The following is a 23963-nucleotide window of genomic DNA, read 5'->3' as shown; positions in this document are numbered from 1 at the left end:
TCAGCTAGAGCTGTTTTACAGCAATGTGAGAGGGTGAAGAGTTTACACTAGCTGGTTATGCAATAAATGTCACTGGTATTACTGCTGACTTCAGACTAGACTCGCAGCATTAAGCAGTTAAGAGGTGATAAAGCAGGATTAATTCCCGAGGAAAATTTTTTATTAATTTGTCAGCATAGTTTGTAGTACAAATTCCCTGCTACCTTTATTCTTCCTCATACAGGAAACCATTTTGCACCAATCTGTTATTCCCTTAAGAGTAGGACTTCATAGCAATTTTAATATCATTGCACAGACACACCTTTAAGCCTGTTTTCACACACTCACCTTAAAGGAAGTCATCCAAGATCACAGCTATTTATGGCTGTTCATGTAAATCACAATATGGACAACAAGGGAATGGTTATGGAATAGTGCAAAACACAGTAACTTCGCAGTAATTGCTCTTTGAGCTGCCCGGATGAAATTGTACCTGACAGGTATGGCAAAATCACCCAAAGTGAGTGAGTGGTTAGGGCAGGGCAGTACTTTACCACTAGATAAAGCTGCTTCAGAGGCAACGTGAGCTCTGAAAACCTCCACCTGCTGTAGAAACAAATACATGATCAACACACTGAATTCTCATTGCTCTCCCCCACCCTGAGGCCCACTTCTCTTGCCAGCAAGGCAGTGGCGGCTATTCCAACACAGCATTTTTTTTCATTTCCTTTTTTCAGATCAGAACACAGGTAAATGAACAAACCACCAATGAGAGCAAATAACTAATTTCCTCAAAGATACAGGTATTGCCTGCAAAATAACAAAATGTGGTAACGTACTACAATACATAATCTGTCAGATGCAATTTTTTTGCCGAAAGTATGCCCTAAGTCTGCTCTAATTTAGGATTTTCAGTTTGCCTCTGACACTGACCTGCACTTAACAATACAACTGCAAGAATTTCAAATACACAAATTTACAACAAGAGCAAAGTAAATCCAAACCATCTGATCTGACTATTTTCCCCAAAACCAAAATAGAGTATCAACAGTACTGTTTTGACTTAGGTCCTGTAATACGAAAAGGTGCTGCCTTCTACCAGATATTTCATTGATGACACTTGCGAAGATCTATTGCAAGTTCATACAGAGAAATAAACTACTTCTTTAAATCACCTCTTGGACATCTATGTTTAATAAATAATCAGCAACTCAATGACAGCTTGGGTGAGGAGGAAAAGACTGATGGTATGCTAACCGTACATAAAGCTGTATACATGACAAATCATATTCTACTTATCAGGTACTGTGAATCACATTTATCTTTTTCCCATGATGAGTTTCTTTCGACTGAGGAAGGAAACTGTGATTTCCTACAGTTATCCAAGCACCTAGTCTAGGGGAGACCAGGTTATCATCCCATTACTGTGGTAGGAAAATTAAAAATAGTAAAAAAAATATGTGCCTGTCTCAGAACAAAAAAGTTTCAGGAGCGTTCTGTAAGGCATTCTTCTTGAGAGACCAAATTTCCAGCATTTTGAAATGGACAGCTAAGTATTATTAAGGTATTTTGTTTCCACTGATAAAGGAAGACAGTGATTTTCAGGAGTACTTAATGAGCAGTTTTGAATTAAAAAAAAAAACAAACCACAAAACCAGTCACCTTTCTTTTTCTAAGACACCTATATCTCATACATATCTGTGCACTATAAATTAATCATAATCACCCAGTATTTGGTCAATCTTGTCATTGTAGTTTCTAAAAAACTTGTCAGTACCAAGAAAGCATTTTAATCTCTGGTTTGTGCCAATAGCACGAGTACAGCTGCAAAGATTAATGGAAGCGGCCATTAAGGAAAATAATAAAAAGTGATGTTTAAATAAAAGCTGGCTGAAAAACAACAGAACATGGCTGATCTAGGCCAAGGTGAAGGAAACACCATTTAATCTACAGAATTATTAACATCACACTAGTCACCATTTGCAGGTTAGACAAAACTTGGTGCATGTCTGGGGAGAAATAAGGAAGTCTTATTTTTTCTATTGAAGTTTATTTTATAAACAGTAAAAAAGAGGTTGTTAGATAGAATGCCTTAAGAGTTACAGGTTTTACAGCTGTTCATTTACACTCATCTCTGATACATCTTCCCATCTGTTCTATATGCCATGTATAAAACACTTTTAATACTCATTCATCCCACACAGATCTTTTCAAGAGAAGCATGGGCCCATACTTTATTTTTAAGAACTTTCCTGATCTCCACTCTTTTATCACTTTTGTTGCAGGGCTCTCTTTGTTGTGAACATACTACCCCTTACCACTAAAAAATTCAAATTTGTTATAATCTTATTCCTTAGTTACAAAAGCAAAATCCATGAATTCTTGGGGAAAAAAAATCAGAGGAGAAAGGACACACTAGAGCCTCTTTTCACACCTCAACAGCTAGCAGTGGAGAACTGACTCCTGCTAATAAAACCAAAAAACCCACAGATCATTAGCAGGAAAAAAGCACTTCATCAAACCTAATTTTTTGGCCTGTGGCCCTGGCAGTGTAGTGCTGGCTGCCTGGGGAATTGTCACCACTCAGAAAGGCCAAGGTCACTCTGAAGTCAGTGGTGCTCAGAGCATCACACACTCCAAATGTGGCACCCTCAACACTGCAACAAGCACTGCCCTAGGGCAGCTTCCACAACCCACATTCCACATCCCCAGTCTAAAACGTACATTGTGAAGTGGTCACTACTGCCTTTTAAAACAAGACCAGAAAAGTAGGGGAGTCAGCTGTGCCCTGCCTCTCAAAAATTCTACAAGAGGAATGCAGCATCAACTTAAAATGGGCCAGGAATGTGGGAGATCTGCATGTAATTTCATAAAAGTTGAGCACTTCCATCCCCAAAATCTCAAGGCTTTGTAAAAGCCTTTGGATTTTGTTAAATATTTATCTGAGAGGTAAATTTGGAGAACTATTTTGGAGGGGAAAGTAGAGGAATATGGGTCAGACAGAAAAGCAGTACCATAATGATGCACCTGTGTCTGGCATTTCTGAACAAGCCTCTAAGCAAGAAACAGATCCTGAACCTCTTTTTGATTTTAAAGTAAAGCTCCTCTAGAGATTAAGCACCCCAAAACTGGTTGATTCTGAGGTCTGATAAACCGATTTGGTTTACATTCCCCCTACAGTCTCCCATAGCTCTCACATTCTGTGAAGGATTTGGAACAAAGTATCCAAAACTGAGATAACGGACAGAAAAGCTTTTATAAAGTCTCCTGATTTCCTCTCTTTGTACAGCTTCTGGTACAACAAATTTAACCATGTCTGGAGTTCTGAAACACAGCATGGTGAACATTTGCCAAAACAGCTTCTAAGATGTATCATTTGACTTCTTTTTAATTACATATGCTTTTTATTCTTAAATATACTGATGGATATTTTGTCCTCCTGCTATTAATTAATGGTGGCACTGTTCTAGACTTCTTTTTCCCATCATACTTAACAAGGGTGGCATCTAAGTGGATGGCCATGCATTAAGAGCATTTAATCTATGCTACATTTGCATGCTGTCACTTTTTGCTCATTACCAAAGTACATACATAAATAACCAAGAGACTCCTGGGGTGAAAACTATAATCATTGATTTGTGGTCAATAAATTACTAAGAAGCGTTAAAAGAAACTGAGAATAGTATCCATTTCACTGTACTAATGGTTCCAGTATAAAGTATCAGCCTATGGTTATGTTAGTTAATAGTCCTAAATTGAAACAACAATGCTAAAAACTCAAGGCAAATTAACTCATAGTTACTGCTACTGGAGTAACATTAAATTAAAACAGGAGTAGATTGAAAGTTTTCTGAGAGAATAAAAGCAGATAAAACATGACACAAAACCAGACATTGATCTAAACAAGAGATGGTTCAATGTCAGTGCTGAGGCTTTTGTTTCAAAAGTGTACTTAAAACAATGCACCTATTTTGCAAGATCCAGATACTCATAGCTCTGTATTCACACACATGCTTGCACAAGTAGACCGACTGAGAAATGTCTCTAGAATAAAATTCAAATCTTCCTAAGAACAGTGAAACACTATGAACAATGACAGCTATGAGAAAAAAAAAATATTGGTAGTGAAAACAAAGAAAGAAAAGAAAGTTATTCTATGGATAGAGTTACAGTTACTAGGTCTGTGGATTCAAAATGAAGAAGTCCTGAAAAAGGAAGTTTCCGTTTTTCTTGTATGCAGGTTTTTCTTGTATGCAGGTTATTTGTGTTTTACCTTAACACATACTAGATCAGACATTATAATAGTGAATGTACATGTGCAGTGCTAATACAACCACCAAGCAGAGAAGTACCTAAAATACTCTTACTTTCCTTTAGAATGCAAATACTGTCATTAAGTACACTGTGACAACACTTGAGATCATTGTGGATCTTTAAGTATCACACATAAGCTATTCAAGTTTCTTAAGACAACAAAATTGGCAATAAAATAATAGTTACACTGTGTTGGTAAAAATAGCTCATTTTCCAAATGCAGCTCTCTGTAAATGTAGAAAAACTGCAACTGTCTTGTATATACCATAAGCTATTCATCTAAAATGGTACTGTCAGTGAAACAGATGTCATTGCACAATATCCCTGCACCACCCACATTCTGTTCTCCTAGTTGCCAAACAGAACTGTTTTGAATTATTTACTGAACAATCAGATTCAAGCATTTCTGCAATGATTTTCATGCTACATTAAAGGAAAAAAAGTACTTAAAACTGAAATGTAGTTCCACATGATGTTTTAATGTGACTTAATACATTCAACATACCTTCACCAACACAGATGATGAAGAATAGACTGAAATCTTAGCAGAAAATTTTAAAAAGTCTTATTTTAAAGATGTTTGTACATCAGCTTCTTCTGTTTTCCTCTTCCTGCCTATTATAATCAATTTCAGGCTTATGTTTTTAAATATCCTTGTTCAGCTGAATCCACCTCAGTCCTTACCTATCCGTTCTTTACAGGATAGCTACCTAAAATCTGAAAACCACACCATAGAATAGGTTAAGCTGGAAGGGACTTCTGGGGATATCCAGCAGTGGGATGGCTCTTACTACTGTAGGGCCCATTCAGTGTGACTTGTTAGGGACACATCTTGATCTGCATATTCCATACGCCATCCTACACTGTAGAACTCAGCCATCTGGTTTTTATCTTGTCTTTTAATCCTGTCCTGCTTTTTCATCTATCCTCCTTTTTTTTCATCCTTTTCACAGTGATCTCTGGAGTTCATCAGTATCAGACTGCCATCAAGCTTCCTAGGGGGTGGCATGAGGCACAGACATCCACAGTTCAAATAGAGCCTTGCCAATGAGCCCTATGCACTCTAAATGCAAAAAGGTTTGTAGTCTGTTCTCACCAGTGCCACAAAATTGTTCCGAAAACTAAAGCTACCAGATTTTCTCAACCTGATACTTTAATAATTGAGACTACACATATTTGAAAACATGTGAAGGAAAATAGTGAGCACAATAAAATTCATATAGAGTACTCTGTCTGCATTCACATTTGTACAAGCGACCAACACACTAAAGAAAATAAGATCAGAAGTTCAAATAGTCACAGTCTTCTAGTACAAAAAGATGTACTTTAATTTTTAAGTTTGGTGATAGAAATCTAAAAGGCATCTAGAGATACACATGCATTCCAGCAACCTGATGAATACACCTAGAGCAAATGAAAGCTAGACAAAAAAATCAATTCATATCTAAAGCCTTTTCTCACGGGAAATACTGTCCTTGAGAATGTAAAACTTTCTTCAACCTCTCAAGACAACTGAGAAAAAAAGTATGGAAATGAACATTAAAACACATTTTAGTATCTCAAGAGGTTTCTCATCTGATCAGTTTTCTACTCTTTGGTACTCATTTGCTAATAAGCCACCTAACCCTTCACTATCCAGCTTTATGATGCCTTATTTAGACTTCTCAAATTTGTTGAGCTGCTTTCAGATTACATCAGCCTTAAAGGTAAATACAACACACATGCTTTTTTAGCAGAATTCTTGCCAGTTTGGCAGCAGCAGAATCAACAACAGATAGGCAGAGGGAGTTTTGGTTAGAGGAAAAGAGAATTTTCTCTACTGTCCTAAAATTAAAATATTTCAAGAGACTTTAACACACCCAGTTCCAGATAGCTGCCTAGCAATTCTCTGGCTCAGTGGGGGAAAAGAGAGTGAAAAAGTTTCCATCAGAAACAACTGAGATTGCAAATTCTGTGTTCAGTATACTAATTTGATACATACAATTGTACATACACACTCTTGATGAGTGGGAGCAATCTAGGCTAACAGTTAACACTGTAGGAATGAAATATTTTTTGCCACCAAAAGCCAAGACTATCATTCTGTGATACTTATAAACCTCAGTGTTTAGGAAATAAACATCCATATGCATTGCATTCACTACAAGGCACCAGACCTCAGACTATAAAAGCACTTTATTCTTTGCTTTAGACAATAACTTCAAGTCCTAAGCATCTCTATCAGGCTTAGGACTACATGTAATAGTTTTGGGGTTTGGGTTTTTTTGCTATTTTTTAATTTAAAAAGCAATCTAATAATAGCAAGTAAATTAAGAGAGAACTTCACTGAGATTTTATCCAATGAACATAATCTGTGACATCCTTGCTATAAGAAAATAATTTCATTCATCCTGCTTAATGCTGTTCAACTGAAGAATAAAATAATTCATAATGACTTATCATTTCAAAGTGTAAGTGGAATATTAAAAAATATGCCTTTACAGCATAGCTCACAGAGTAAAAACATGGTCTGACACCTTGAGAAGCCATTTTCCCCGGGAAGCAGAAAATACGTATTTGCTAAACTGCAACAAAATTAGAACACCTTTCATCTTTCTTCACTCCTCAAAGATTAATGAATACATTATTTTATCATTTTAATTAAATTTAATTCAGGAAAATTATTTTCATGAAACATATCATGCAAAGCTTGTGTTTTTAGGAACAGTAGCCAATTTTTGATTTTTTTCACCCCATCTGAAATCTGTGTACCTGTATTATAAACAAATTCTAAGTAATTAAAATGTTAAACAATAAATGAGTGGTTCTAAAGGTATCCTTTTAAAATCAAGGCCATCTAGAGTACTTCAAATATAACTAATGTTCAATACGGCTTGCAAATGATTTATTCTTCTGTTCAGTGAAAAATAATTAAATACTTTGATACACAGCTACTCTCCCTTTCCTTGTAGCCTGGATAACACAAGGCAGTTGCTTTTCATATTGATAATTGCTTCAGACCAATTACTGATTTATATTTTCTGTCCAGTTTTGGACAGATGAATGTGTTTGCTACATATACCAGAGTCTTTTGATCATGACATATTTTTAGTACTAACTGTCAAAGGACTTACAGTGCACTATGAACTCTTAGATTATTTAGAAACCAACTATAATGTAGTTATAGAAGCCCCTTGCTAATTAAGGTAAGTATTTTGTTGGTGTTGACCCTTCTTTTCATTTACTTATAAAATCCCAATAATGCATTTTGAGAAAGGTGAAGATAAGCATGATGATTTTGGAAAAAAAAAAAGGAAAAGATAAAGTTACAAGTAAGTGTACAGCTGTTAAACCTGGTTAGAGAATACAAGGGAAAAAATGAGACTTTTTTGGGCTTTAATTTTGGTGGTTTGTGGCTTGCCCTAAAACTGAATGTGTCTGTCACAACTTTTAAAATATTCAGCTCTGGTATGTCTCTCTCCTCCTGTTTATGTGCCTGTGCACTTATATTGTGCATGGGATTGTGCCTCTTCTGAACCACTTTATATATGACTGCTAAACAAAAGAACAGTGAGAGGCTAGGTCCCTGATAATTTGAATAATTACTGCATTATAAAACCTTATCTGATGAATACACCCAAAATTATATAAAACTAGACATTCCAACCAACATATTGCTACATGCATAAGTATTAAGCAGCTCAGCTTCAGAGGTCCCTTAAATATTGCTTGCTTTAAGAAGAAAGCTGTTTAAAAGATTATTGTAATTGCTGAAAACTCAACTAGCCCTCCATGCATTAATTTCATTATCTACTTGTGGACAAAAATTGTTTACACAGTTGCAAATAGCATATGGGAAACCATCCTCCTTAAACAGAGAACCTATGACTTTTGCCACTGTGGTCACTCTTTTCACGAGTTTTATTCATGAAAGTGCCACTAATTACAACAGGAAGTTAATGTTGCATTATCATCATCAGTAGATGAAAAGCATGTATAAAAAATACCTTTCTATACTGTTCTGAATTATTTGCACCTTCTCTGAGGAAAAAAGTGCATTGAAAGTCTTTAGAAAGCCAAATTTTGTCACAAGATCCTACCCAGATATTGTCACTGCTTAATCCAAAAGCTTAGGGAAAAAATAGCTCAGACCTAATCAATGTGCCAAAATGCTGAGTAAAGGTTTATGTCTTTTTGCTGTCATTTTAATTCTTGCTTTCTATGTGATCAGGATAATTCTGGAGTTAAAAGCTATTGATTTACTAGAAGGCTGCTTGTTTTTTTATTTTCAATAATATCAGTTTGATTAAACAAAAAAACATTTGAGCAAAACATGGAACTTTTCTATATTGACTACTGCACTGTATTAGAACCCTTATGCTATAGAAGGACTTAGCACTTATAAGGACATTAGTACATAAAATTAAACTAAAAATTGACCAACCTTTCCTTCAGCATCTGTTGTTACCTTCTCAACCTTGTTCCTGTTTAAAAATTTCTTCACCAATTCTTCTACTTGGACATTGAACTTCATAAATGTCACATAGAAAAAATATGCTGTCAGGAGTGTTATGCTTTCCCACCACATTATGAAGTTATCCAGAAAAAAGATGATTAGCAAGATCAAGTCAATGATGTAAAAGGACATGTCTCGAAAGAGTGGCCACCAAGTAAGGTTCAAGATCTCTTTAGAAAATAAAGCACACATTCCAATAACAAAAAGGATATTGAACACGGCAGATCCCACTATTGTACCAATGCCAACGTTGCTGTGGGATATAAACACTCCTATCAAAGAAGTGAAGAGTTCTGGGGCTGACCCACCAGCAGCCATGAAGGTTGCCCCTGCCACATCATCAGAAATGGCCAGTTTTTCAGTGATGACAGTCAAGGAAGGAACAAAGAACTCATCACAAACTATGGCTAAGGCTATAAACATGTAAATCATTCCAATTATATGGAGGATCACTGCTCCCTGTCTTCTCTCCTCAAGAGAGAAAAGGTCCTCAGGGTACTCTCCCTTTGCATGATCACCTGTTTCATTGTCTTGCCCAGCTTCATATTTCATAGAAGCATGTGGATCTGGAGTGCCAATTTCATTCTGTTCTGTGAAATCCAAGAGAGTTCTTTGATGCCCATGCACCAGCTTTTGGCTATCTAGGCTGCTGACCAGCGCCATGCTATGTGGTTCCGTCTTGAAAAAGGCACTCATTGAAAGTGAGAAAGTACTAATGGCCACTACACTGACAAGGAGCCCTACAATTCGTATCAGTCTCAGTTTTTTCCTGACATTCTGGTGCCACCTGCAACCGAACAGCGGTTCCGCCAAACACCACTCCTCCAAGACACCAACAACAGTTTTTTTCTGAAGAGCCATTTTGTGTTCTGTGAGAGACGCTGAGGGAGTCAGACAGACTGTTCCTTCATACTTTTCTCCAGCTTTGAAGTTAGAAGTGCTGTAAGAGTCTTCCCAGAATCAAGTACTTTTACTCTTCACAGGATGTATTTTCTTCATTAGTCTTAAAAGGACAAACATTGACATTAGTGAAACAGGAAGTGATTAGAAACTTATGAAAGCATTTTACAGACTGGGTTACATTTAAAATCTGAAGCAGAATATGTAACATAAACCTCTGTCACATCCCACCGGACACAGCAATTATATGTTTGTTTATGCAGTAACCCTGTGGATAACAGTTTACCAATACTCATTTTATGCATCTCATATGCATCTGAGCCACTGCTCTCCTCAGTTGCCGACAAAAAAAAAAAAATTAAAAAAAAAATCCTAGTGGAAGGTAAAAACTGTCCCCAGATGTTGTGCAAAAATGAGGAAACTATTATTTTAATGGATACACCACAGATTATTACCTGCTGTAATTACTTTCCACTATGAACATGTAATGTCCAAATCCCAAATGCAGGGACAATAGTGCCAGGAAAAGCAATCAAAGTGCTAACAAGCATCTCATCAGACATTTAGACAGCTGAGGCAGCATTAATTGAAATGTTACGTATGCACAGAGCAACAGTCATTGATGTGTAAGTAGAACACTCTGATGCTGGAACAGGATTGAAATGGGAGTTTCTTTATCTCCACTGTAAAATCAACTCAGGTTTACAGAGAGAACTTGGTTTCCTTCTGATCAGAGCTAGGACACTGTCTTGGATGAGTCAAGACAAAATTTCCAGTCTCCCCTCATTCTGTTTTGATTTATGTCATGCATTCAGGAATAAATGTAGGATGTTACTAAGAATACCTATGTGATACTTTTTAAAAGTGCTCCTCTTACTAATACTTAAGAAAATTGTTTCAATTTACACAAGAGTTGATCCTGAAACAAATGAAACGGTAAGGAATTATGCAAGAATTACAATTCATATATGCCAGAGATGAGCTTTCTTGACTAACAGCCCTTTTAACACAGGAAAAAAAATCTGTAGATAATAGCAGGTATTTTGCTTAAGGAATTTGAAGATTTGTAATGTAAAAGTTAGTTACATATGTGTCTTTCACAGTTAGTTGTATTTTATATGAAACAAAATGTAAGATACTTTCTGAATCAAACTGAATGTTAGTCTTTGCAATTACTGCCCAAAAATACTTTGTTACATCTCTTATTCAAGTCATTTGTAGCAGTAGCTAAATTCTGAACATTCTATCAATCAGCAGAATAACTGACTTTGTATTCCCAAATACAGGATTACAGCTATTACATGCAGTTATCTCTCTAGAAGTTATTAAGTCATTCTCAGTTTCTCCTGATTTTTTCAAACAGTTTCCACACTAAGATGTCATAGAGACATACTTCATCCGCAAGATGCAGCAGCACGGCAGAGATATTTATCTTCCACCCTAGAGTTAACACTCGACGGACTGCCACAAAAACATTTAACAGGAAAGATACCGGAACGGCACCACCACCGCTGCCGTGCACAGTCGGCGGCCACGGGCCGGTGTCCGCGCTCCCTTGGCCATTACGCGAACGGGATACAGGAGAAGCGCTCCTGCTGTCCCCTGCCCTGGCACTCCGCGGCACAGCTCGGCCAGACCGCTCCCGACACGGCGGACCCCAGACCCGACGGAGCGCAGCGCAGCCCCCCGCCGCCCCGCCTTCGTCCCCGTGCCCCCGCGGAGATGCCGCAGAGCCTCGCCTAACTCAGCCCAAGTTCGCACCGCTCCGCCGCGCTCCGCTCCACGCCGCACAAACTTTTTCCACCTCCGAAAGGGGAGAGGGTCCAGCCGCAAGAGCGGAGAGCCGCGCAGGCACCGACCGGGGGCTCGGGGCACCGGTGGCCCCTACTCGGCAGCCGGTACCGCCCATGGAGGCGGGAATTTGCGGATGGGAGTCCCCGCACCGCCGCAGCCCAGCCCCCGCCCCGCACTCCGCCGGCGCTCACCCGGAGCTGCGCTGCGCTGCGCGCCGGCCCGCGGCCGCTCGGCAGGGGCGCGGAGGGAGCGCGGCGGGGACGGGCACGGGCACGGGCACGGGCGGCCCGAGCGCAGCCCCGCGGCACCGACTGCGGCGGGCGGCGGCAGCGGGACCCGCCCCTGCAGGCGGGGCAGGCGGCGCCCCGCCCCCGCCCGCCGCGCCCCCACGGGACTTGGGTTGCTGGCCAAGCAAGGGGGGCAAGGAATTTATTTCTTTTATTTTTCCCCTTCACTCTGGGTTAGCTGGCGCCGTTTTAAGCGAGATAAAATTTAGCGCATCTAGCAAGATAATAAGCCTCGAAGAGCGGGGCTCTTTTAAAAAGGTGAGGCCTTCTGGTCAAAATATCCTTTATGCCAAATGAAAGGAAATCAGGACAAGAAAGATAAGGACGTTTCATTTTGGATTTGATTTAAGGATGACAACACATCCATGATTAAGTTATTTGTTATGATTAATTTACTGCTGAACAGAAATTTCTTCAAACTGCATTTCAAAGTTGCCGAAGAGAACAATAAAGATGCCCTGTACACACATGAAAACAGGAGAATTCCTTAGCCAGAGCTGTCCCCTTCTATTTTAATCTTCTGTTTTCAACATTAGTATTTCCCCAATAAGCTGCGCTTCATTAAGTAAATGCTTCAAAATTCACAAATATTGAAACAGTTACAAATGCAGCTCTGCCATAGCTAATTTCCTGTGATGTATGCTGGAGATCTATTAGAGTACACAGGTGATGCTCTTTTGACATACCAGTTGCATTCCTCCTCTATGCCATTGTTAAAATAACCTACTTGGTAATCCATGGATAAACCAAAGTAATCCAGTGTAGGCGGCCCAACATCCCAGGAAGACTCTGATTGGTTCAGGGCTGTTTAAGAAGAACTTCATGTGGAAGTTCTTGAAAAATGCAGTGCCCAGACAAAAGCAAGGATATTTGCTCTCGGCTGGGTAAGAGCAACCATTGAGGTCTGGGAAAGTTTGGTAAAGAGCTCACTAACACTTCTCTGCTTTCAATGACATACTTTGCACATTCTGAAAAGCCCTACTACAAGAGATGAACTCTCAGTCTCTTTGGGGAAAATAATAACCTCTTACAGTTTCTACTTTCTTCATTTTGAACTCTGATTTCGTCCTTTGGCAAACAGAAAATAACTCTTAATTGATGCTTCACAAAGAATACAAAAATGTGAGAGTTTATCTTAAGTGATAATACACTGAAATTATAGGTATTATTAGGACATCACATGAAAATTAAAGACTGTTAGAGTAAGCCTGGCATGCGCAGTCTCTTTATATTTCTACACTGGCATTTTGTAGGACCTGGGCTGTTTGGTTTGGCCTTGGAATTAATGGGAAATTCATAAGTTCTAAAGACTTAGGAGATGGCAAAATGGGACACACCAAAGTACAGCATTCATCTTTGAAACTATGTGGCCACAAAAGAGATGTAGAATGTTACAGAGAACGTTATTGCCAAAATTTCAGTGGTTTCTAGTAAGAGCCACAGCTGAGTCACGCAGACAAAGTGTGCATTAAGGGCAGAGTCTGCTCGTGCAATGCACTTTTATTTCATGTTTCATACTGGGAGGTGGTCATTAGTGGCTGGCAGTTGATGGAGGGGCTTGTTGATTATCACGACTTGCCTTTGTCGAGTCTCAGGATGATGCAAGGACACATGTAGAGATTGCTTTTAACCATGCTTCTAGAGGCTCCACATAGATAAGAATTAAAATGCAGATTTACTTCTGTATCCACATACGCAAGACCTAAATAAAGTAGATGCATCTTAAATGTTCAACCTGTGCCTGTTCTGCAGTGGGATAGGGATTAAGGGTAGGTATGCTAATAAAATTTCTTGTGACTGCTAAATTGTTGGCTTGCAGTCTATGAGAAGCGGACATTTGAAAAATATCAAAAATGGTTTTACAGCTTCACAGATGGTCCAGAGGCAGGCTGAGATATGTGCATAGTATCCCAAATGAATTAAAAATTGGAAGTAGGTGACTTTTATAAATGACCACAGGGAGAATATGTAGAAAATCCCCTATAGTAATGCTATTATATTCCCTATAATGATATTATCTAATATCTGAAAGTCCACAGATAGATACTGAATTCTAGTATCTATCTGTTTCTCTGTAGTTGCAAAGATTTTTCTTCCAACAATAAAAATGTGTTGCATGCCAGGGACAACAATATCTGTAACAAAAATTATGTGGCTCACAGATGGGTATCTCTACCAGTGACTTCAGCATTTTGAATCAGCTGACCCATCCTCATATAAATGCTGCCTACTAATCAGGAGAGAATTAAATAAGCACTGTTACATTAGTATAAGAAGGATAATAACAATAAAAGAAATCCTTTTTTTTTTCTCACAAAATTAAACATCAGAGTATATCCTAGTTAAATTCAGAACAACTAAATTATTTGAGTGGAACAACATTTGCCTCACAGCTGTTCAATGTTTCTGCTTTAAAGAGAGGAGAGAAGGCACCTCTGCTAAGTATTTGGATTCTACTCCTTCACATATGAGGGTGTGACTAGGTTTTCATTTTTATTTATATTTGTGCTGAATATATGCTTTTTAATACTTTATCTGTGGTTTACTGCAACATGTGTGAGGAGTCATCTGAATTCATAAGCCACTGTTTTTTACCAATTCCTGTTTCCAGGAAGCTCCAAGAGGTAAAACTTTTGTTTGTTTGTTTGGGTTTTTTGTTTTTAGAGGAGGATTTTTGTTTTGTTGCTGTTGTAAACCTTAGACTTGATGAAAGCAAGCACAGAAGTGTTTTTTGTGTTGGAAAGGGAAGGAGAAGGGAGTCGAAAAATCCTAAATAATAACATCTCTAAGTATCCCAGCAGTACCTTCTAAAGCTGGAAGATAAAGCTGATGAGGAAGTTACCATGACTACAGAGGCGGCATATTTGAATGAAAATGGATGTTAAACTTTTAAATGCTAATTGCAGTTGGGAACAGGTGACATTTGAAATATAAAAAACATTTCACACTTTGTCATTTTTAACAAGTGAAACAGGATAGAAAAGATGACAACATGTCAACAACCAATTAAAACACTGGTTCTTGTTTCAGCTTGGATGGAGTTAATTTTCTTTGTAACAGCCACTATGGGGTTATCTTTTGGATTTATGGTGGAAACATGTTGATAAGTCAAGGATGCTTTATTACTGGTTTTATTACACAGCGTCAAGGCCTTTACTGTTCCTCACCCCACCCCACCAGCAAGAAGGCTGAGGGTGCACAAGGAGCTGGAAGGGAAAACATCCAGACTGCTGAATGCCACTGACCCAAAAGATATCCCAGATCATATGGTGTCAGGCTGAGCATATAGAGCTGGGGCAGGAGGTGAACAAACAAGAAATGTTCTTAGTGATTGTCTTTGTTTTCCCTAGCCATCATCACATATGATGGAGGCCTGCTTTCTTGGGGATAGATGAGCTTTTTCCTACCCACTCGAGGTGATGATTGAATTCCTTGTTTTGCTTTGCTTGCATGTGCAGCTTCTGCTTTATTGTTTAAATCATTGTTGTTGCAAACCCATGAGTTTTCTCACTTTTATAGTTCTGATTCTGCCCCCAGTCCTGATGTAGGGTAGTAAGCCAATAGCTGTGTGGGGCCTAGTTGATGGCTGGGGTTAAACCACAATAGCACTTTTGTCACCCAGCATGAGTATTAAAGGATGCAAGATAATGTTTGATTGGAAAATGCTAGATTGAATTTATAGCAGTTATGCTACTTAGCTATTAATCAACAGGCTCCTGTGCTTGCCATGGGGCTGAGTTGCCCGGCTGTAAATTAGAGTCTAGTGCTTATTAATGACTGCTTTTTGCTTTCACTGCTTGCCATTGGGCTGTGCTGCTGATCATGTTATTCTGCTGGGCCTGGGATTCTGATAACAGCCATGATGATGTGCGTGGGCTGGCAGATGGCCAGGGCATCACTGCTCATTCTGTGCTACTGTACTGGGCAGGCTGGAACTCCACTGCAAAATCAGCTGAGAGGCACTGTGACCCGTGAGTGAGTACACACAGGAGGGATCAGGGCACCCCAGAGTGTCTGTGGCATGGATATGCCTGTGCCACAGTCTGTACAGCTTGAAGCATCTGTGGCCATGGTTGTGTGTGTACCACTGCAGAGACACTTCTGAGAGAACTGTGGCTCAGGGATTAATCCATGCTGCGGCAAGAACACCTTGAAGTTATTCACTGTTGGAGCATCTCAATGTGTGTAGCCAGGGAGAGTAGGTATGCCCCATGAGAGAGTATTTAGCCACAGGTAAGGCAATGTTGGAGCAGGTTTGGTCCTGAAAGGATGGTAGCTGTGGGTGAAGAATCCTTCTTTCTCCTTCTCCCAGCTCTCTATGCTGAGCATGATGCCATATGGTCTGGAATATCCCTTTGGTCATTTGGGGCCAGCTGTCCCAGCTGTGTCCTCTCCCAGCTCCTTGTGCATCCCCAGCCCACTCACTGGTAGGGTGCTGTCAGGAGCAGAAAAGGCCTGACACTGCTTAAGCCCTGCTCAGCAGTATTGAAAGGATCCCTGTGTCATCAACACTGTTTCCAACACAAATTCGAAAGACAGCCCTCATAGATAACTCTATCCCAGACAAAAACTGGAACAGCATGGATATGGTTTCATTATTAGTATGTTGAATAATTTAATTGTTAGTGATACTAAGCAAACACACTGTATATAAACCATAGTGTTTAAAGAGCAGAAACTGATTATATTACCTAAGTAATATATTCTTGAGGAAAATATTGAGCAAAATTAATCAAACATCTTTAAATTAACTGCAGTAACAAGTTTCCAGTAGCCAATATTAAAGAGAACATCTAAAGTTAATATTCAGAAAGAAAAATTCTTAGTGATGAGTAAATGCTACAATTGCCTTAAGTTAGGAGTGTTACTTATTGCCACTCAGTACATTGGGGAACAAAATATGAGCATATACATGGGTACATATTCTTCACTAGACTCAATACCACAAGCTAAAATGGCATGGTAGACCAGTATCACTCTGTAACTATTGTAGTTTGCTGTCATACAGCCAACTAGCCTGACTTTGGGATTTAGCTGTAAAAGATGCAAAATATGTGCTTTACCTTCAACTGTTAGTATTTGCTCTCTATTAAGCCTCAAAGATCATCTGAGATTTCTGTTTCTTGCAGTGGGTTAAATATTATTTGCTATGACATGCATTTTGAAATAGCTTTGGTACTATTATATCACAATCAGTTGTAATGAAAACGTACATTTAATAACAAATAATTAATGTAAAAGGCTTTGAGAGTTTTTGAGGAGATTTTTTGTTTATTTCTGGTTGGGGTTTTTTGTTGTTTTTTTGTTTGTTTGTTTCATTGGTTCATTGATTTGGGATTTTTTTGTTTGTTGTTTTTGGGTTTTTTTAGTCTATTTTATTTGTTTGTTCTTAAAAATAAATAAGATGAGAAATCTGGGGACTGTACCTGTATACTCCATAGTTACAATGAGCACCATGCACGATTTTATTAAGGAGGCTAAAACTAACTGCTTTTTTTTTTTAAATACCAGTTTCTGCTAGTGAATAAAGTCATAATAATATATAAACTGAGTATAACTTAAAAAACAGAAGATTTTTGGCCATGTTTTCAGAACACTGAATTACATGTTTTTTTTAATATAATATTTAAAATACTACTTAGACATAAGGCAATTGTAAATGTTGTCATTATAACATGCCAGTCTCCTTAAAGGACAGTTTAATTCAATGAAGGTATAAATCTTCCTTCTCTTTACCTAGGCTTGAGAGGACCAGCTCAGAGCAGAGCCACAACAGCCTAAGTGAAACATAACACAACAGTGCTATGAGAGAAGAAAATACTCTGTGGAATATCATTATTGAATTCCACTAAAAAAAATCTGGGTATTTTATACACAAATGATTATTTTTAATTACAGGGTAATTCCAAAAAAATCCAGCAGTATGGACCAACATGTCCTTAGTTTTCACATTATAATCTCTTTCAGATGGGATAAATTGCTCCTCTGAAGTGCCTAGTATCTAATGTAACCCCAGTGAGCTGCCCTGAAATCAACAAGAATGTTTATTTCACTATAATCTGTGGTCTACCAACCCCATTTATAAGAACACCTGCAAGGTGGCAAGTCAGCAGAGTTAGGAACAGTTGTAGGTTTGGTGGATGAACTCCAGCATCCTTGCCAATTGCCCAGCAGTTCCACATCTCACATTGCTTAAAGCCTCAGCTCACAGTGACTTCTAATACTGAGGAATGCCTCAGGAGCAGAGGTGAAACTTGATATTAGCTACAATTCTTGGTTTCTCACACAATATATTTATGACTAGGTCATTGGCCAGAAAGAGCTGGAAGGGAAGGTCTCCCACTGACAATACTCCTCTCACAAACTAAATTGTCTTTGTTGCTGGATCATCATACAGAAATTCCCTTTTTCTACCATTTCTCTGTACTTATATTCTTGCACTCAGTGAATTACAAGTTATTTGTCTTCATCTCTGCAGTAATCTAGTTTTCAGGTAAATTCTTACATTCTTTTGGATTTATTTCAGGGAAGTAAATATGAAGTAAAAATTGTCCTCAAATACTGAGGTTTGAAACAGTGAGAATTTATGAACTATGCTTAACTATGCACAGAGTTGGAGTACAGAGGAAGCAAAATGAAAGAGATAAGAAAATCTTTTTATGACTGAAGTCGATGCTAACCCCTTGACATTGCCAATGAAAAGAAAAGAAATTCATGAGTCATTTCCCGCTTACATTGCTAGGTCCTTGCGTGCATAGCACCAATTAGCATTGCTCAGTTAAAGAGTCCTGCAGATGTGCACTGAAAGTGCTTATATCATGGACTAATGCATGCCCAGGTCAGTAGACAGGAGACCCCATCTATTGACAGAATTTCAAAATTCGCAGTGGTTGCAAAAGGAACAAAAATCTTTCAAAGAACAGCTGACATAGCAGGCTTTGTATTTGGTAGTGGTCAAAAGACTGAGTTGCGCTATCTTGAATTTTAGAGTAAGGTTAAAGAATGATTTAAAGCAGCATGAAGGAATTAGTGCCATGAAAAGAAAAAAGCCAGACCTGTCAAACTAACAATGGGATCTGGAACCAGACTATAAAATAGAAATTTGAACCAAAATAAATTGACAATTTGAGAAATTTTCTGAAGACAAGACACACATTTTTTTAAAAATTGAAGACTCTCTGTCATGACCTTAATAATTTGAGTGTGTGTAATCTTCCTCATTCATTAAGAGATTTTTGGAGAAATACATCCCAAAATCTATTTAAATTTCTGAAGCTTACAAACCTGTATTCTGTAGAATGATTCTGATCACAAATGAAGAGCAGTGATCTTTTTTATCTACTGTAGTAACTTTTTTAAGAATTAGAAAAACAGACCATACCAACACAATAGTCCAAGAGAAACTGCAGAGAATTGTTTCTATAGTTGAAATTTAAGACAAAATACAAAAATGAGATCTGCAACTACCTCTATGTAGTGGTTAGGTTGTTTTTTAATCCATCTTGGCTATGATGCAGTCTAGTGCACAGACTAAGGTAGAAATAAACAAGTGAAACATAATTTGAAGGTGGCTTAAATATTCAAAAAGCTTAAATGCATCACCCATTAGACATTCTAAAGATCACTGTAATATGTTCATTACATTAAGAACAATTAAAGAAGACAGATACAATTACTTTATCTGGATTTGTTGGGTTATTTTTCTGCCAGATATGTGATCTTTAGTGCTAAGAACTTCTGTTCTATGTCACATCTAAGAGATGTTGACTTTTGCAACTCTCTGCAGCTGGACCACCAGCATCAGTTCCTGCAGAACCTAAAAGTCTCCCTCTAAATACCAAATAGCCAGTGCTACCTTGAATGCAGTCTCCAGTGATAAGTATTTTTTGCCAAAAGATATGAGAATGTGCTGCTCCAAACATCTTTTACTACTGCTTTCAGGCAGTTTTGGACTGCCTCATTGACATTCACTGGCTTGAGGCATCTTGGTTTATTTCCTTAGCTGTGTTTAAAAGACATGAAATTTACATATAAGTGGAAAATGTATTCAGTTTAGCTCCATTTTAATGCCAAGAATGAGTAAACATCTTTACTGATTTGTGTAATCACTGGGAAAGAGTAGCCTTTTTATGATCTCTTGTCATTTAATAGTAAATGGTATGCACCATACCCCAGGTCAAAGGAGACTTAACTTTTACACACACAGTTAAAATGAAGCCAAGCATTATAAAATGCATGTTGATTCCCTTATAATCTTGTACTACAGATTTGTATTTCTCAGCACCAGCTAGGGAAAGTAAGCTAAACAAATTCTTATGAAGCCTTTATCACACATCCATGATCATTTCTGCAGGTGAAAGTCTGTACTTGTAAGAAGCAGGTATGCCATTGACCATGTAATGTTTTAAAACCAGTTTTAAACTTGGTTTTTGACAGTAACAACATTAGATCCATCAGTTTAGCTAAACTTTAAGTCTTCTGAGAAAGTGAAAGTGGGTCTAATCAATGCTATTGCTGAGCTATAGTTGACTACTCTCAAGTGTGTAAAAGGAGAGTGACTTTACAGACTTTTTGTCAGTCATGCTACGACAGCTGGTGTGACAAGGGCAAGCTTTTCACCTAAGTATGAGAAACATGGTACTCTTCACAAAACCAACTGGCAACTTTTTGCACACAGGCTCTGTCTTAGGGTTTGAAACAGTAGATTTTCTTAGTATGGGCTGCATAGAGAATTTGAGACACAAATGTTTAGTGCTAAGGGCATTCTCTTCACTTGTAAAAGAAGTCTGCTTCTGTATACTGTGCCTGTAGGCAACAGGGAGGCAAGAAAGCAACACGGTGCCTTGTGGTACTCTCCATGCACCTGGGAACTGCTGCAGCAGAGCCCAGGTAATGAAAGTCCATTAAACTTGTCCTCTCTCTCTAAACATGTAACACAAATGATTGACAACCCTTGCTGAACAAAAGATTTTTTGAGTCATCTTGCTGGCATACAGCAAGAGAAGAACAACCTAAAAACTGAAAGAACATGTTCAGATCTACTGCAGGATGCCTTGAGATGAAAGCTTTAGCTCCTTCTTGAAGTTTTCTCACCTTTTGTAATGTACACTTCTGTCATTTCTTTAGGAAGAACAGGCGGGAAATTAATGTGGTGATACACAGCTATTTCAGAGCATTGTGGCTGATTTCTATGCATCTACTGGGCACCTATGACAGTATAAGTTGGTTTTTTTTTCCAGCAATAAATTTCTTGTCAGACCTTCTTGGAAAAACAGTGAATGGACAGAATATCATATTAAGCAGCAATTTTGCATGATTTGGGGAAAAAGGTGGCTGTGTGCTGAAATTTTCTGCTCAAGCGAAAGACTAGATATTCTTCCCAGCAAAAGAAGGCCAAATTGCTAATCCACATGTTTTGGACAAATTTCTTTTTCTTTGTCCTTTAAAGGGACATTCTCATTCCTCAAGTGCATCAAGAACTTGTAGGGTGAATCAGCACCAACAGTGGTGTTCAGGCACAGAGGCCTGGGTCGCATTACTTGTAGATGCCCTACATGTGTATCTGAGATCTGTGTGGCCTTTGCTAACATGAGCATTGATGCTTCGTAGTTTCCATGGAAATTTACTCTTTCAAATCTTATCCCTTGCATGCAGGCTGTTTGCTTATTGTATCAAAGTACATATGCACCAATGCAAAAAGGTTTGGGACAGGCAAAAATCATAGTTTGGCAGAGGCTGCGCCTGCTGGAGGGACATTTTGGGGAGGAATGCTAGCTGTGGAAGTAAGCTTGGAATAGACACATGCAGGGTTGAAAGTCACTTGGGTCAGTGTAAGAGTTAAGGTAGTGAACAAAGGATTTGTGGTTTAGGTGCCTTTAGAATGGAACTAGCTCCATTCTGTGGCTTGTGTGGGCTTGTCTGCAAACTGTAAGAGCCAAATCTACTTCAAAATTGTTCCATCTGTGAGTAATTTCTGTCCTTTCTAAAGGGCCCAAATAAATAAAACAATTTAATAATGATTATTAAAACAAAATGTTTTGTTTTGTTTAATCTGTGGCCTAGCTAGTCCAAGATTTCAAAATGGATGAATTAGTTGTGGGACTCACCTAAATTGCCAGGGGTTTGTGTGGTGCTTAACTCCTGCCAATCTAGTTGGTACTCAGTTTTATTCCAGCTTGATGTTTTATTTTGGGGGAGTGACAGAGAAAAATCTGGCTGCTTTGAAACAAAGGATTTTGCTGGCAACAGAAGCTGGAAGTGTAATTATTCACTGGATTTGTTTTCTCATCAGTTACCTTCCGTCTGTAATTTTGTTGGACGAGTGATTAATACATTTTAAAACCCAAAATTAAACTTCTTATGTAGGCATACTAAACTCAGATTCTATAGAGTTAATTTGCTGAAACTTTACTTTGAGCAGAAATTATGTGTTCTCTTAAGAAATCAGCATACTTGAGAGCCAAACAGTATCTATCTGCTCTTCATCGAACTTAGATTTCCTGCAAGTAAGCAGAGCACATGTGCCATGAGTTTTAGAGGGGAGTAAAAGACACAAACATGAGAAAGGGACTGCAGGGAGAGAGGTTAATGACCAGGGTGCTCCTGCTTTCATGCAGTACCTCGTGCTCTATGGATGTATATACATATCTACATCTTCTTCTATGTATGAAGAATGAAATGGAGTCATGAGGAGGAAATGTCCCATAGAAAATTAGCCTGAACTGCCAAGTGGTGTTGCACAGCTGGTGTTGGGATGGCCCTGTCAGGCATTGCTTCTGGGGCAGTGCTGAGGATCTGTGGGCAGGTGAGCTGCCTGCAGGCACAGGTCCTGAGGAGGGGAGCCCTGAGGCAGGGACCAGTCTGGCTTCCTTGTTGCTCCTCACAGGAGCAAGTCCTGGCCCATGGATGCTGCACGGCATGTTGGAAAGTACCACAGGCAGAGGGAATCAGCTCTAGGCATTCATTGGGCTGCTGTGAATTCCCACAGGAGGACTGCACTTTTACAAACACCAGCAACCACAGATTGCTGCAGGTCCCAAAGGTCTGGAAGCATGCATGTTTTTCTGCATGATGATTCAACCACTACAACAGACCTCCATGAGATTTCCAAATTTTCCTAAAGCTTCAGCTCCAATAGCATACCTGTTTTTTCCAAAGCATAATATTACTTTAACATTTTATGTTATGCGCTGTCAAATACAATTAGGCTTTCTAACTCTTTACATTTGGTCTCTAAGTATCTCATCCAGTTGCTGGGAATTTAGGGAGGTAGTAATTTAGTCTTTTCCTATAGCAGTTGATATTCTGAGTTGTGTTGATGTGTGTGTTGCCAAATTTGGACTCTCCCATGTGCTATAGCTTGTCTCTTCCCCTTTCTTCTGAAGAAAAATGGAATCAGTCATTCTTTCAATAAGTCTACATGAAACTCCTATGATTTCCAATCATTGGTTTCCATCATAGGTTTATAAATATGTGGCAGCTCCCATAATTCAAATAGTTTTTTTGCTTGCATGCAGCTTTGCTCATTTCATTGTAATTCTTCCAATTGTCAGGTTCCAGACCACAGTTTAACAACATATTCCCATTTTCAAATTGATGTTACCAAAAACCTCTGTAGTGGCATGATGTGATTTAATGGTGCTGTCTTGCCATTTAACAGTACTACCTACCTTCACACTCTGACATCAAATGTCATTTGAGTTGGCTGATTTTTTATTCCCATATGACTTCCCACCAACATTTTTGAACCAGTTTCTGCAGGGTCTGTTAATTATGACATCTACCTTCCCACCAATTACTTAAACTGAGGACCAAATTACAACATCCCACAGTCAGACATCATCAGTTGTATAGTATCTGGCAAGAAAAACTTCAGTAAACAATCTCATCGGGGTCTGTGATCTATTTTCCCAAAAGGTGTCTCTGAGGTGCTAGAATACTATTGCAATTCCAGTCAACAATGCAAAAGTTTTGTAAAGGGACCAAAATTTTCCTGATATGCAATGTAAGTATTTCTGGTGTTGGCTTGGCCAGAACCTCTGATGCACAGGAAAAAATTAAATTTATTTTATTGATAACAGAGTTAAGAATGAGACCTTTCACTTTAGTTGTAGTTGTGCAACACCATCGGCATAGCAATTCTTGCTTTTACAAAATAAAATTGTTCTTCTGTGTATATGGAAAAAAAAAAGACC

At 38.6% G+C, this 23963-nt stretch overlaps 1 protein-coding gene across 1 annotated transcript in view; it reads right to left on the bottom strand.

Annotated features, from left to right (window-relative positions):
* SLC24A2 (solute carrier family 24 member 2) overlaps positions 1 to 11511 on the bottom strand; it is a 106123-nt gene extending 94612 nt beyond the window's left edge. The window contains exons 1-2 of the mRNA XM_066569286.1: positions 11450 to 11511; positions 8717 to 9791 (exon numbers count right to left, since the gene is read on the bottom strand). Of these exons, the coding sequence (XP_066425383.1) occupies positions 8717 to 9649 (933 nt within the window). The 5' untranslated portion in view covers positions 9650 to 9791; positions 11450 to 11511. The remainder of the gene's footprint in view (positions 1 to 8716; positions 9792 to 11449) is intronic.
* Between the last annotated feature and the right edge of the window lie 12452 nt (positions 11512 to 23963).

Source organism: Molothrus aeneus, chromosome Z (genome assembly GCF_037042795.1).
Source record: "Molothrus aeneus isolate 106 chromosome Z, BPBGC_Maene_1.0, whole genome shotgun sequence".
NCBI lineage: Eukaryota > Metazoa > Chordata > Aves > Passeriformes > Icteridae > Molothrus > Molothrus aeneus.
Note: the sequence above shows the minus strand (reverse complement) of the source record. Positions and strands in the feature narration are given on the sequence as shown.